The 14,523-nt window shown below is 42.4% G+C and overlaps 1 protein-coding gene across 1 annotated transcript in view; it reads right to left on the bottom strand.

Moving 5' to 3' along the window:
• The window catches only part of LOC147701262 (IgGFc-binding protein-like), a 402,161-nt gene that overhangs the window by 163,635 nt on the left and 224,003 nt on the right, over positions 1–14,523 (bottom strand). Inside the window, exons 10-11 of the mRNA XM_086929328.1 lie at positions 12,368–12,509; positions 10,461–10,789 (exon numbers count right to left, since the gene is read on the bottom strand). Of these exons, the coding sequence (XP_086785454.1) occupies positions 10,461–10,789; positions 12,368–12,509 (471 nt within the window). The remainder of the gene's footprint in view (positions 1–10,460; positions 10,790–12,367; positions 12,510–14,523) is intronic.

The raw sequence follows: 14,523 nt of genomic DNA, 5'->3' as shown, positions 1-14,523 counted from the left end.
CGCAATCAGGCATCCTTCTTTTGGACAGCATAACTGGCCCTGGTCGCGATCCAGACACGGACGGGCACAGACGGCTTGCCTTTGGCATGCAGCTGGCGCACCCGCTACGCTCTCCTGCTGCGAGTCGGCGACATTGCTCCTGATATAGTCAGGAACCAAAGTGTATGGCGGGAGACTACAGCATATCACTACCAAGATTGCGGTCCAGAATGGCACACCAGAAGTGAGGTAAAATTGAAGATCTTTCCCTGAGGAAAGGAAACTCCCTCCACTCAATCAGCAGATAATCTGCTGCAGTGGACCAGGCAGTGATGTGATAAGTAAAAAGAATGCGCCACGAAAAGTAAGCACAGATTGCCAATTCTTAAATCCCATAGTTAGGTTGGAATAATTTAAAAATAACATTACAAATGGATACAGTACAATGAGCAGAGTAATAGCAAAAGTACATAGGAATAAAACTGCAGCTCTCGCCAGATGCACTAACTTTTAGCTGATTGTTTGCTGAGCGTCGGTGCCAATGGTACTGAAAAAGTCAGGAACCAGAGTCTATGGCGGGAGACTAGAGCATCTCACTGCAAAGAAGATGGCCCGGAATGGCACCTGGAAGGCAGGGAAAACAAATGATCTTTCCCCCAGGTAAGGAAACTCCCTCCACGCAATCATCAGACAATCTGCTGCTGTAGACCAGGGAGTGACATGAAATGTAAAAAGAATGCCCCACATTGACAAATGGTTTCAAACTTCTGAGGTGGCTTTATAGATGCATAGGATCCATGAGGAGGATTTGGGGGGCTGGTCTATCGAAACAAATTCCTAGCAATGGGAGGGACCCCCTACAGTCCCTAGAGGAGGGAGACTGGATGAGGTATCTGTCCATAAAGTAAGCTCTCCTCAGAAAATAGGCCTTACCCCACAGAAATACAGGCAGAAGATCAGTGACAGTCAGAAACGGTTCCTGAAGTCCTGGGTAGATTGTGTGCATTCCTTTTGCAAGGTTTTTTAAAAAAAATGTTTACTGCAGGATTATCATGACAATATGTTACAGCTTAAGCACAGGTTACATAATCCATTTTATATGACAACATACATTTGCATAGCACTTATTACGATCATTAGATTTCTCATTGTACGCTTTGAAACTTGTAAAAAGGCACATCAGTAGGAGGTTATATATCACTAGTTTTTTTCGTTTACAACAAAACTATAATTACAGTTTGCCATTTGACATGTAAAACCACACACATCCCTGAAACATAAAGGATTAGCAAATACTAGGCATCAGTTTATTTTATAAGTTTTGGAATTTCACTTGGTATCCTATGGAGTTGCGGCGAAGCAGTTTATTCAAGGACAATGTATCATCCTATGTATCAAGTATATATCACATTGGGTGACTGATGGTGTGATAGGCCTCGCTCTCTGGCAGAACTCTCTTATGGGAGCTGATATGTCAGTGGCTCCCACTGCGGGCAGATGACATATATCTCGTAGCTTTCCTAGGTAGCGAAGCCCGCTCATCAGATGTGGCACGCTATATATTTGATGTTTGGACATCTGAGGTAGCATAATTACCTCCTTGTCGCACATTCTGGGTGCCTGGGTGCAAGAAGGAGCCTATTTTCCCACCTACCTGACTTTGTGGTTGTAATTCGGTTAGCAGCAGTCCCCATGTTTCCAAATCTCGTTCGGCATTCTCTTCTGAGCGGACTATCTGTAGTCATTTCTCTTTCGCCACCCCCCATTCCTGCATGTCAGCCAATCCACTAGTGTAATGTAGGCAAAGTGTTCTGCGCCCAATGTATTGCAATATGCCGTCTGGCAAGTATCAGCACTAAGTGTGTAAACATGTGCCGTATTTTATTATTTATTTTTGGGGTGAGGAGGACACCCAGGAGGCAATGCCTAATGGTGCTTTCAACATAGATGCCTGTCATTTCTATGTCTATAGTACCCCCATCCAGTATTTTTGAAGCGTAGGTCAATCCCATGATATATTTATAAAGGCAGCTGGCTCCATGGGCAATCTGTGGAGTGTGCCATATTATTGCGTGCCAGCCTGTGGGGTATCAGATAAGTGCGGTGTAGATAGTTAAGTTGTATGAGCTTGAAATGGGCATTGCTGGTCACAAGTTCCATTGTCTGTGAGCGGCCTTGGCAGGTCTGTTGACCATTTACCCAGGAGCTAGCCGACATCTACTTTCAGGTAAGGTTTGAGTGCCCAAAATAGGATTGAAATTAAGCCCCTGAGTGTTCCTGGGTAAGGCACTGGATGGTTGGGTGAAGAGCAGCAAGGTGAATGATTACAAATGGCTGTATGACCTGTTTGGAAAAGAGCACACGTTCATTAATTGGGCCAATACTTGAATGATAGTAAGCTCACTGACCCCAGGGAGCTTGCTAAAGAAGCAGACCTCAGGCTTAGCGCCAAGGTCAATCAGAAGGTACCTACAAATGACATTAAAAAGTGTGGTTGAGGTTTCCCCTAGCATAGAAAAGGGGAGGCCCAGGGGACACAGACAGGTAACAGAGTAAAGGGGTAGGAAAGGGTTCCCATACCCCGTGTGAGAAACATGGTGGAGGTCTTGATCAAGGACTCCCCATTTTCAAGCCACTGCTTTAATTGTTCTCAGCTCTGATATTCTGTCCGAAGACACCACCCACGAGTGTGACCTTGGAGCTAGGTATTCCCCAGGGGCAGGTCATAGACCCTGCCATGATCCCACTTAGCTAAGGGACAGACTCAGAGGTTTAGCCGGTGATCCCTGAGGGTGGGGTACCACTTCCATTGAGTGAAAGGGGGCCCCAGTCACTGCTCTGGGGGACACCAGGGCTAGTCAGACCATGATAGTGGAAAGCCTGGTTTCTCCAGAGCTGTACACCAGCCATGTGTATAAGTAACTCGGGCCAGGGGTATGACTTTTTCTGCCCTATGGCCCTGGTATCCCGGGAGTGGGGTGGGAGAGTGACCCATAACATGGTCATAGCTAGTCCCCAGATACCCAAGGACTACATTCTGGGGAAGGAATTGCCCCCTGTGTCAGGAGAACTGGGGGGCGCAGCGGCACAGGGAGCCCTGACAGTTCTGTTTTTTGGGAGTATGAATTCCAAGAGGAGGGTATGGGAGCCCATATGATGATGAGGTGAGGAAGGACACACCCTTGTCACCTGTTCAGCAGCTCTCAAAAACAAAAGGTGCCATACCTGGATAACATTTTGTTATGTGCCCCAATGTACTCCAATCTAAGCCTAGGTAGCTACACTACGATCATGGAAACTATCCTTATTTATTATGCATGAGGATTCTTAAGGAAAGTCCCTGCACATGACGTACATAACAGCATGAACATATTCTGTGTAAAAGTCATTGACATCTTCATCTTACGATGAAATACCTACTTTGCATAATCACGGGTATTGTTCAAGCTCATTTGCTTAATCATATTCACAACACTTTGAATATGTACGGAACCCCAAAGCTATTTTTGTAGTATGAAAGAACCATGCCAAGACTTGATGGGCAGAGGAGACGCTTCACTAGACGTTGAGGTCCCAGCCTGCAGAAGCTCTAGCAAGCAGTGGTCTGGAATCCATTGTGGGGTGACCAACTCGAGAACAAGACTGGGCCTTCTTTCTCTCCCATCATGTATTGGGGTTGTCTCTTTCTGAGGAGATTTTTGGCTCCACACCAACATACATGCAGATACATTGAGGTAGGATTAGCATTGTTGGAGTACGCTTGATTACTATCATGTATCTATATGCCTGCATATATTCACTCTTTTAACACAGTGATAGAATTCTACCTTTTATCTGCTCTGTTGGTGCTTGTAACCTTATACATCTGTTTCTGTCTAATGATTGTCGCAGCGAACATGTTTTATACTAGAATGACACTGATTCAATAAAGGCTTATTGAAAACGTCCCCATCGTTTATTCTGTGTATCTCTGTGACCAAGTAAGCATGAGTGACTGAGCAAAAAGTAGTGTACTGATTCCACGATCCCCTGAAGGATCAAGGTTTGTCATGTTCGACAGTTGCCAGAAATTATTCGCTCCTTAGTAAGGTTAGGGGGCTTAAGATGGCACTATGAGCTAGCTGGTGTAAAGGCTAACATATGGTTTGGGGATATCTGGAATCAGTCTGGTCACCTATCCTGTAGTTTATGTCATCTAAATTCACATGTCCTATGTATTATTAAAAAGTACATGACATGGTGCTGGTTTTGTGCTTATTTAACAGTCAAATCTGAGTAGATCAGTTGTGTTTTCTCAGAGTCCCCTACTAACATTTAACAAGAGATGTCTGGAGTGGGAAGAGAAAAATCTGCCACAGCTGAGTAGGTACATCCTATGTATTGGCAGTAGATTTGACCTCTCATCAATAGGTGGGACGGTTAACTTTGTCATTGAGGCACAAGAGGCATTCGGTACATAATTATTCTATTCTTGAATCAAATTCTAACCTGCAGATCCTCACACACATGTGTTTAAAACTTAAATTCCCGATAAAACACCTGAAGGATACTCTCTATACGAGGGCATAGAAGTCCTGTTAACTTACCAGGAACACATAAATTGGTTTAGAGGCACCCTCCCCCAAGCCACAACAAATGTGAGACTTGGTCTGCTCAGCGAGGAAGGATCGACCTGGCCATTCCGAGCTGCTTACACACTGCATCCAGAGATAGATACATTGCCAGCAGCTGAATTATGTACACTTTACAAAGAGATTGTAAAACTATAAAATATCTTACACAGTTTGTATTACAAACACTTACAATTCAACCTTCAAGGGTCACTCAAGCTGGTGAACCACAAGGGACGCAACAAAAATTCTACCACAAATGCAGAATTGGATAATGGGACAAATGCCCACCAGACATGAGCAGATGCCATTCTGGATAGCTCAGAAACTAGCACTGATTGAAGCAGTAATTCCCTACACAAGCCATAAAGAAAAACACAGAATACTAACAATTCACTTGCTAATCGGGATAGCTCCCCCGATTGAGGACTGTACCACTTTTCACACATTTATTCCAGAACTACTGGTACCCCCTCAATAGCAGTCATACCAGAAGTTTTGAAACAAATGCAGAAAGAGTATGTGGCAGAACCTGCATTTGATTCAGGGATGAAATTGCAATTTTGCCTATATAGCCACCATAAAAGAGGAGGCGGCAGCAGTGGCTATAAGGCAATAACTGAGGGAAGTCACGCCTTGCACAACAGGAGCGAGAAATACCTAACATTATAAAAAAAACTATGCCTCACTTGGTAGAGATAGTTTGGGAGCTAGACCACAAGCAGCAAGCAATTCTGAGAAGGATATCTCGAAGCAAGCACCCGATCCTTCTGAAAAGAAATGGGGTAATAAACAAACAAACAAACAAAAAGCTGAATGCATTACAATCACAGGGTGGGTGTCCTCAGCAGGATCCCTCTGATAGAAAATGCAACCTGAGAAACCATGATAATATCAAAAAACATATCAGGTATCAGGATACTGATACACGTTCCTCTCGTTCTTTTCAGGTTACATCAAAAAATTTGGAGAGCCAAGGATGGTCAGAACACAGACCAGAAGAGCGAGTCAAGCCAATCGACACACATCACACTTCAGACTGTATTATTATACAAGAGGATAAACCAAAAAGTAAACCTCGGTTTAAAAAGAAGAGTGCAGCTGGCCTTAAAATAGGGAAAGCCCTAGCTACTGAGGACTCTACTTCCGAACGGGGAAATGGAGGGGGACATACCTAGGAAAGTGAAAGGTCTCTTCTGGGAGAACCTGACATGTGGATACAATATCATTTTGGCTGAAAAAGATTGGCTGCCTGAGTTTGTCATGGAGTGGTCAAAGGGAGAAGAGGTAATTTTCCCCACTTTCTCAGGCCTCGTTCCAGAGTCACTAAAACATACATACTAGCAGGAGTGGGCTTAGCGCTTGCTCCCGAATTTTACTGCAATCATGTAGGGTAGGTTGCTGAGTCACCTCAACATGAAATCCCAGTTCAAATACTTCTACACCACAGAGGCTGTACCCAATATAACATGACGCAAAGAAACAAGTGTGTCATTGAGAATTGCACCTCTTCCATGAATAATCCTTCATTTTCTATAATGAAACATGATTTTTCATACTGTCTAGTTTTAGACTACAGGTATTTGAACAAATGCACCAAGGCATTTGCAGTACAATATTCACAAAGTTGCCCTTTAATGAATACCAGTGTGCAGAAGAAATGCAAAACAACACTAGATGCCACAAACCTGAGCCGAGTAAGCATGGGCGAATTTTGCGAATCTGACGTTCGCGAATTTGCGTATTTGCGAACTCGCAATCCACAAAATCCGCGAATTCTCACAAATTTGCAGATTTTTTTGTTTTTATAGTGTTCGTAAGGGTTTCTGCCAGTTCGCGAGGATTTTGTACCGGTTCGCGATTGCGAACTTACTTGTCGGCACGCAACGGTCGCGACTATGTTGTTTCTACGTCTGGTTCATCATCATAGGTTCACAGCACCCTCTGTTTCAACACTGCCACCTCTGTTTCACCCATGCCACCCTCTGGTACATCAATGCCACCCTCTGGTTCATCATCATCACTGTAGATTATGGGGGGAAAAAACAAGCACACCTGCCCTGCTTCAACTGACATGAATTAATTTGGGGTTGATTTATTAATGTGTCACTGTTTTAAAATTCCAGTCTGGCACCTGCTTCCTTATCTGTAATTTGCTTTCTGTTGCAGTGCAATTTTTTTTTCCAGGACCTTTGTGGCCTACTTGTAGCTATTCTATGATCTGGCTGTGAGGGTCAGAGCAGGGTCATACAATTGTTGCAACTAGCAACTGAACTCTGGAGGGGCCTCAGTCAGGAAGCACTACAGGGAATGGTCACTAATGATGAATTTGATCTTTTGCACCTGCTGAGTGAGTGCTTTCAGTTTAGCAAAACTCGTTTTTCTGCAGAACAGCAAATGTAATGCCCCAAACAAACTTACTTGTGAAAGTTTATTTCTAATCCAAAAGTGATCCAAAGAAAGTCAAAAGGCCTCAAATCCAAAAAAGGGCAGGCAAATGTCAACCTGAGGAGTTATTCTGATAAAAATCATCATTTCAGAAGGTCTATGCTGCTTGCTAGTGGCATCTTGTGCAGAATTGCTAATTTTGTAATTTCGCGAGTGCGAAATTGTTGCTGCCCGCCGCACCTACATGTTCGCAATTGCGAACTTACACCGCACGCGGCAAAATTGTATCACCATGAAAAAATAATCCGCTGCGTGTGAATTTGCAGATTTTCGGTAAATTCGCGAGCGTTCGCGGATCGCAAATGTACCGAAAATCCGCAAAATCCGCAAGCGCAACGGATTTTCCGCCCATGCTTAGAGCCGAGTTGATTTTATCAGAGTAGAACGTAGCTGAAGTAGACTGGCAAGTTTTATGAAATTCTTTCAGAGCTAATCTGTACTTGAGTTTGTCTTCCTCATCATAGGATTTTCGCTAAATCCTTTTCAGATGCTTTAAGTGATATTTGACCCCAAAAGAGTGTCATTGAACTATGACACTGGAGGATGCAGCCTGTCTGAGTGATAAGTTTAGCCGTCAGAACCCAATCTAGGGAACTTCGATTCCACTTATCAACCTTAGACATTTACGAGATGACTGAGGGCTCAAACTGGGTAACGTGTCTTGTAGGGAGGAATTAAAGGTAGAGAATTCGACCTTGGGCACATTCTTTAAAAGAATAGTAGTACACAAGTACATTGTATTTACCAGACAAGACATTGTAATTGAAAATGGTACATCAAAATGCCTGGAGCAGAGGAGTTGGACAATTTACAACAAATCCCTTAAGGTTTGAGAAAAGGGGGCCCATCAGATACTCAGCATTGTGTGTAGGGGCAGTGTTCAACATAGCATTTAAAGCTCTGAGATTCTCTGTCAGAGAGGAGACAAAACATCAAATAGAATCCTGGAAAATCTTCTAGTACATTAAAGTTAGCACATTTGAGAATATAATGAGAAAGGGCATCCAGTAGCTGGGTGCTTCAAATCCAGCATATCCCAGGGAGGCGATAAACATGGTGCTTGACAGAGTGAAATTATGGGAGAGGCAGAGAGAGAAAAATAAGGCCTCACAATCTGGGATAGAAAGATCTTGTGTCTTAGACTGAAAATGCGTTTTAAAAAAAAATTGCAATGCCACCCCTTCTTTTATCCAGGCAACACAACCTAACCATACAATGGTTTGGGGGGCAGTGCCCCAATTATATCCGGGGTAGTGGCCTTATGGAACCAGGTTTTTGAAAAATGCACTGCATCAGACAGATTCTCTAGGTGAAAATTAAAAAGATCTAATTGATGTTTGGCCAACGAGCAGCAATGAATATTATAAAAGTGAAAATTTGTGAGTTTAGAATTGGATGAATCAGGGGCCAACACTATGGGAACTTTAGGGATGGGGACATCTAGACACAAACCAGATCCTGCAGTATTATCATGAGGAGGGATCTGAAAGGTATAGCAATTACACCTCATGGTACTAGTAGCGAGCTCCATAAATGAGTGAAATACCTCTTGAATAGCAGGGCAGAGCGTTTTAGCTTAATAGATGAATAAACAACTATATTTAGGTTAAAAGAAGCAGCATTTGTTTTACCTGGGTTGATTCAGGTGCAGACGGGCACAGACGCTCTTGCCTTTGGCGCATCAGTGGCATGTCTGTGCCACTGTCACGCTTAAATAATGCCAGGTACAGTGAAAGAATGATCCATTAAGCTAAAGTGCTCACCGCTTCATGAAGCAGGCCTACCAGAATGGCCGCTTTGCATTATTAAAACATTGTTAAAAAACAGTACTAATTAAACAACCCAAAATGTAGGCCTGCTACCCCCACTAATGAATTCTAAGAGATCGCAATGGCCAAAAAACAAAAAGTTTGAAGGAATGCAGTGCCGAGAGACAGGCGGGCAACTAGAGCCAAATTTCGGGGGGCGGGGGGGGTGAAAAATATTTTGGGCGGGGCTAATTCTTCCAACCATATACAGAGTAAATGGTCTTTTAAAGACCTGTTAAGTACTCGGGTGCGGCCCGCGAAGCTGTCTCAGCCCGGGCTGACACACGCGACTGGGGCTCAAGCCCCTTGAGCCCAATAAGTGTTGCGCGCCTGCCGAGAGACACCTAGGTCAGTTCTCGCCGAGTCATAGCCACACTTAAATATTAGTGGGAGCAGTGAACAAATGTTCTAAAAAGCTAGAGCACTAACTGCCCTGTGAAGCAGGACAAGCAACGCCAAACACATCATCTTACAACTGTTTTACTCTGCAATTTATTGAGAGGTTGTAAAATAAAAATCCAGTTAGTTCCAAGGTGGATGAGGAAGAGATGCAAATGGTTGTGTGTAAGAATCTAAAGGAAAGGCAAAAGATGTGTCACAGGAAACAGAGTATAAGGTGAGAAAAGAAACAAACTGCAAGGACACTGATGTTGACTAGATGGTTCACATCAAGTCACCACAGAATACAGTGTGACCTGAATCTATCAGGTTAATAGTAGTCAAGCGCAGTATGTGTAGAGGATGGAAAGGTATGGACATTATGGAGATTAGTAAATTGTATTATTGTTCCTAAACTGCCTTTAACTGCTTAGAAGAAGGGAGTTGTTTGTGTGGAAGCAAAATGGTAGTTCCGTTTTTAGACCCAGGGGAGCAAGAAGTGAGTGAAAATATCAGAAACTTTAATAGGAAAACATTTGACCGCAATTGACTATATTTAAGGTTGGGGGTCGAGATACTAGGAGCAGTGTAAGGAGGAGTTGTGGTCCAATTAAAAGGAATAAAAAGGATCATTACATCACAAAGATGGGATGTAGAAGATAATGGGCACCTCTCAAGGTACATTATTTTATATTGGGAAATATTTTATGCTGAATGTTTTAGTCTCATTGTATGGTGTTTTTGAAATTGGTTACAGTGTGGATGAAACTAGTTGGTTTGCCTAACTTGAAGAGGTGTGAGGTGTGCATCTGGGAATTTAGTGTGGACACATGGTTCATGGTGTGGATGTAGTTCTTGAATAGGGGAGTGTCATCCTTATGTGTGGTATGTATATGTTTAACCTAGAGCCAGAGTTGGAAGTTGGCCTTCATTAGTTATGCTTCCCACTTGTACTGTTCTTGTGTAATGCCTCTAATGTGAGTTGGTCATTTTCATTCTCACTACTACAGTAAACACAAAGAGCAAGATCAGGTCTTCTGTAAGTGTATTACTCAATACAAATTCACAACAGACAACTTGTTAGATGACAGATATGCTTATACAAAAGAGCTCTGTCAAACATTAAACACTCATGGCCCAATATTATATCCACACCACAACACAATATCACAGAAGTAAAACCAAACAGAAAGCTTACAACACAATTACAAATATGATCTATTTTTAGATCACTCACCCTTATTTTTCCAATTTCACCCTTGTAGATGGATATCTTGTAGCCGTACACATAGATGTTAACCAGTCGCACATATGAGACAGCCTGGTTCCCCCGGTTGTCGTTCTTCTCATCGATGGTGAAGGGGACGAGCGTAGAGTCAGTACCACAGTACTTAGAAATGGTGTAGGAACATGTGCCCTGGAATTCAAACGCGTACCCATCATAGGTACTGTAGTGTGGGTCTCCCCATCCCCAGCATTTGCCAAAATAATCTGGCACACACACTGGGTTTCCATCTTTGATTTTGCAGGTCTCTTTTGTTCGACATCTCACAGATTTGCAAGGGTCTGTAAGAGAGAGTAAAAATGTGCAGTTTAGAAATTAAATTGTGCTACATCTTATGCAATCTGGCCAGAAAGATGATGTCTGCACTACATTCTGTGCTTAGGTTGTCAGTGGTGTAGTTAAGGTGTAATAGCACAATAGCTCCACAACACCTGAGTTGCTGATACAATAACAGTAATAACTATAATCTGTGTGCAATGGGCTCCTCAGACCCCTTGGACCCTGGTGCCTCTGCACCTGCTGCACTATTAATACCTATGCCCCTGGAAAGTATCATTCTTCCCAAGAAGATGAGTTGCTAAATCAATTGTTACAACAGTTTTGCTCCAAGGAATGTATGCCGTTACAACGCATGCCATTATTAAGCATTAATGCATTATTAAGCATGCCGTTACAACAGATACCTTCACCCGATTTGCTGTCGGGGTGCACTGGAAGTTGGAATAGTATAATTTACTATTCCAACTCCGGTGCGTGCAACAGTAGGGAAGGTGTTTGAGTTAATTCCAACACCTTCTACCCCTGCAACAAACCTTTCGCATTGTAACGAAGTGCTGTAATGGCATGCGTTGTAACGCGTACATTGTAAAGGCTGTTTCCCCCTCTCCATTCAAGGGTGGAAAGCCCCAAGATGGAAGGGCATGTGTACAAGAACTGGCAGAGTGCGGTGAAGCCAGGACCTGTCAGTTTCTAAACACAGGGATGCACTGTATTTACACCAATATGGTGCACTCCTGCTTTTCCTCTAACATTGGCACTGAAGAAACTGCCTAGCGCCAGCACAGGCACCCTAATGCTTTTCTAGGGTGACTCTGCTACAGGGGTGATTGTTTATGTACAGGAAGGTGTCCCTTCCTGCACAAAAGAAATCCTCCCCTCAGTGCAGGCACCCTTCTAAAATGGCTCTATGGTGCCTGTACTAGGGGTAACGCAGGGATGAACTATATTTTTGTAAATACAGCGCATCCCTGCATTCCGAAACTGACATAGCGCGGTGTTACCAATTGTGGCGTAACACTGCGCTCTGTCAGTTTCTTGTACATATGCCCCTCAGTCATGAGCCTCTCCAGCTCTAAATGGAACATTTGAGGCAAAACAGTCGTAACAACTGATTAACAAATCATCTTCTTCAAAAGAATGATAAATCCCATTGACGTATGTATCAATAGTGCACATTTCTTCCCTTTTTAATTTGATGCACTGCAGCGCAGCAGGAAGGCTTGATGCACTGCTGTGTGCCAAAATATTGTAAATGAGGCCCCAGGTATTTCCTGGTCTTATTTTTGACACTGCCCCATACCTTGTAAATAAGGGGCAACATCAAAAACCAATGGGTGTTGCGGCAGAACGCCCACTGCAAACACCCACTGCCCGCCTCTTTCATGCTAAGTGCTATATGAATAGGTGCATCATTTTCAAGGCGGCGTGAAGCTACATTAAGCGACCTGATGCCACCTCCAAAATAACGCGAACAACTTAACACCACCAGAACGCCGCAAATTCAATAACTTATCATTTTGCTGCTGTTTAAGGAGTTTAAAGGACAAATCAACAAAAAAGAACATAAGGGTAGTGTTTACCTTTGTTGACACATCCTCTGACACCATCTTGGATAATGCACTGCTCATCAGTGGTGCAGCTGAGACTAGCACAGGACAGGCCACCAACAGCACTGCAAGTGCAGACCTCCGTACAGTCACTGGACACAACCTTTTCACCAGGCTGTTAAATGGTTAAGCACAAAGATTACAATGCCGTCATTTTCCACCAAGAACAGTTACTCTAAGAAGCATCTCCTTTTTTTAAAGTAATGACAATGGGTAACTCTAAGAAACATCTCCTTTTTTTAAAGTAATGACAATGGATATTTGTTTATAGCACAATCACCAGTTTGTTGGATCTGTATACTGTTAGGAAGCAGAAGATACAGTCTTTCATTATGAAAACATACTCAGAATTAAGCTTTGAAGAGAAAGGTTTAATTAGGAGGGGAATAAGATAGCATGAAAAATGTAAAGGGAGTATATTAAAAAAATGTTATGGCAGAAACCAATCGACAGATTCTCAGCAATACTTTACTGTTTTTCAACTGTGAGGTTCTCCTAACTATAGACTTTCTACACTTGGGAAGTGTTAATTGAAAATGATAAGTAATTCTTCCTTTTACTTAAATATCTACTCATTGGCCCTGCTTTAGTTTTTCAGTAATTTTGAGGTGAACCTACCCAAAAAGTCTAAATATTTGAAGAATAGTTGGTCATGAAACATAACTTTTTATTCTTCAGTTCCCCTTCACTCTGAACACCATCTCAAAATGTAGAAAATGGTATAGGTCTGGAACATTTTGTGGTGATTGGTCAAAGGCACAAAGGTGGGATAACTGCATTCAGTCTTGCGATTTTACCAAATGTTGTTTGAAAAAACAAGAGTTCTTTGACTATATATGCAATTTCTCAATATCTTCAGACAGATTCCTTGATGTGATTGTATTTCTTCTGGGTCGTTTTCAGTTTCAAGTGGAGTCTTGTTTCAAAATGTATCGAAAAAAGCAGTTCCATCTTCCATCATTTCGGCGCCCCTTCCTCACCCATAACTCTCCGGACTCGATAAAGAAGGAGTACTGTAGAGCTGCACTAGGTACTATTGGCATCGTGACCACCCGTGCCACCTGTGCCCGATAACCCTGACTACCCCCTCCTTGCACCTGAAACATCCATCAGCCTAGCATCAGCATTGTGACACCGCCAAACCTTTTGTCGCCAGAATCCTCACCACCTGGCTTAAGGTGAGCTCCCTTCTTCCTATAACATAGACCAAGAATGGTTTCTTGACCTTTTATTGTTAGCAGTAATGATTGCCCAACCTATAGCTAAATGTATAGAATGTGGCTCTTAACAATAATATTTTGTTAGTTGTATTTAATATACCCAGTATACTTAGTGGACTGGAAACAGTCAGCAAGGAACATTAACCCTCTGGACTATGTTCATGGTATTGGCACATGAGAGCTAGAAGATACACACCTAACCTTCGTAGCATACCTGTTAACCCTCTGGGCTATTATATTTGTGTAAGGACCTGAAGGTTACACACACAGCTCTCCAGCAGCTATGTTGCTTCACTTCAATTCCTTTCCCTTTCCTGCTATTAGTCACCACAATTTGCACATATTTCTATTAAGATGTTTATCTCCTAAGGTTTGCACTTGTTTAAATAGGGAGGGATTTTCTTGATTGTATACTTTTTGCTGCTTGCATATTAAAGACTAGAGCAAATGGGGTTTGCTCCAATTGATACTAAATACTTTTGCACCATGACATCCAGGAGGGGAAAGATTTTAGACCCATTAATAACTATTTTAACTAATTACAGAGCTGAAATATTCTTAGCACAATAAGGTCGTGGCCATCTTTTTAACTATTGTTAAGAAATGTTTAAGTACGTTTTGTGTTATTTATGTTGCTTTCCATTGAAAAAATAAAAAATATGGGAAATATTATGTTTTCTAATACTGGCACCAGAAGTGTATTATGAGCATTTCACTTAAATAAAAAGAGCTGACTTTATTGAAAAGGGTCACAAAGATGGTTCAGTATAAACTATCTTGCATTGTTAAAGCACCTGCTGCAGAGATCTTAGTTTGACCAGCAAATTTCAGAGCATAATTATAATGGCACGATAACTCTGGTAGTTAATATACTTAGGCCCACATACATCATTGTCAATTGCATTCGCA

The sequence above is a fragment of the Lissotriton vulgaris genome, chromosome 7 (genome assembly GCF_964263255.1).
Source record: "Lissotriton vulgaris chromosome 7, aLisVul1.2, whole genome shotgun sequence".
Lineage (NCBI taxonomy): Eukaryota > Metazoa > Chordata > Amphibia > Caudata > Salamandridae > Lissotriton > Lissotriton vulgaris.
The sequence above is the reverse complement of the archived record's forward strand: the minus strand, read 5'-3'. Positions and strand labels throughout refer to the sequence as shown.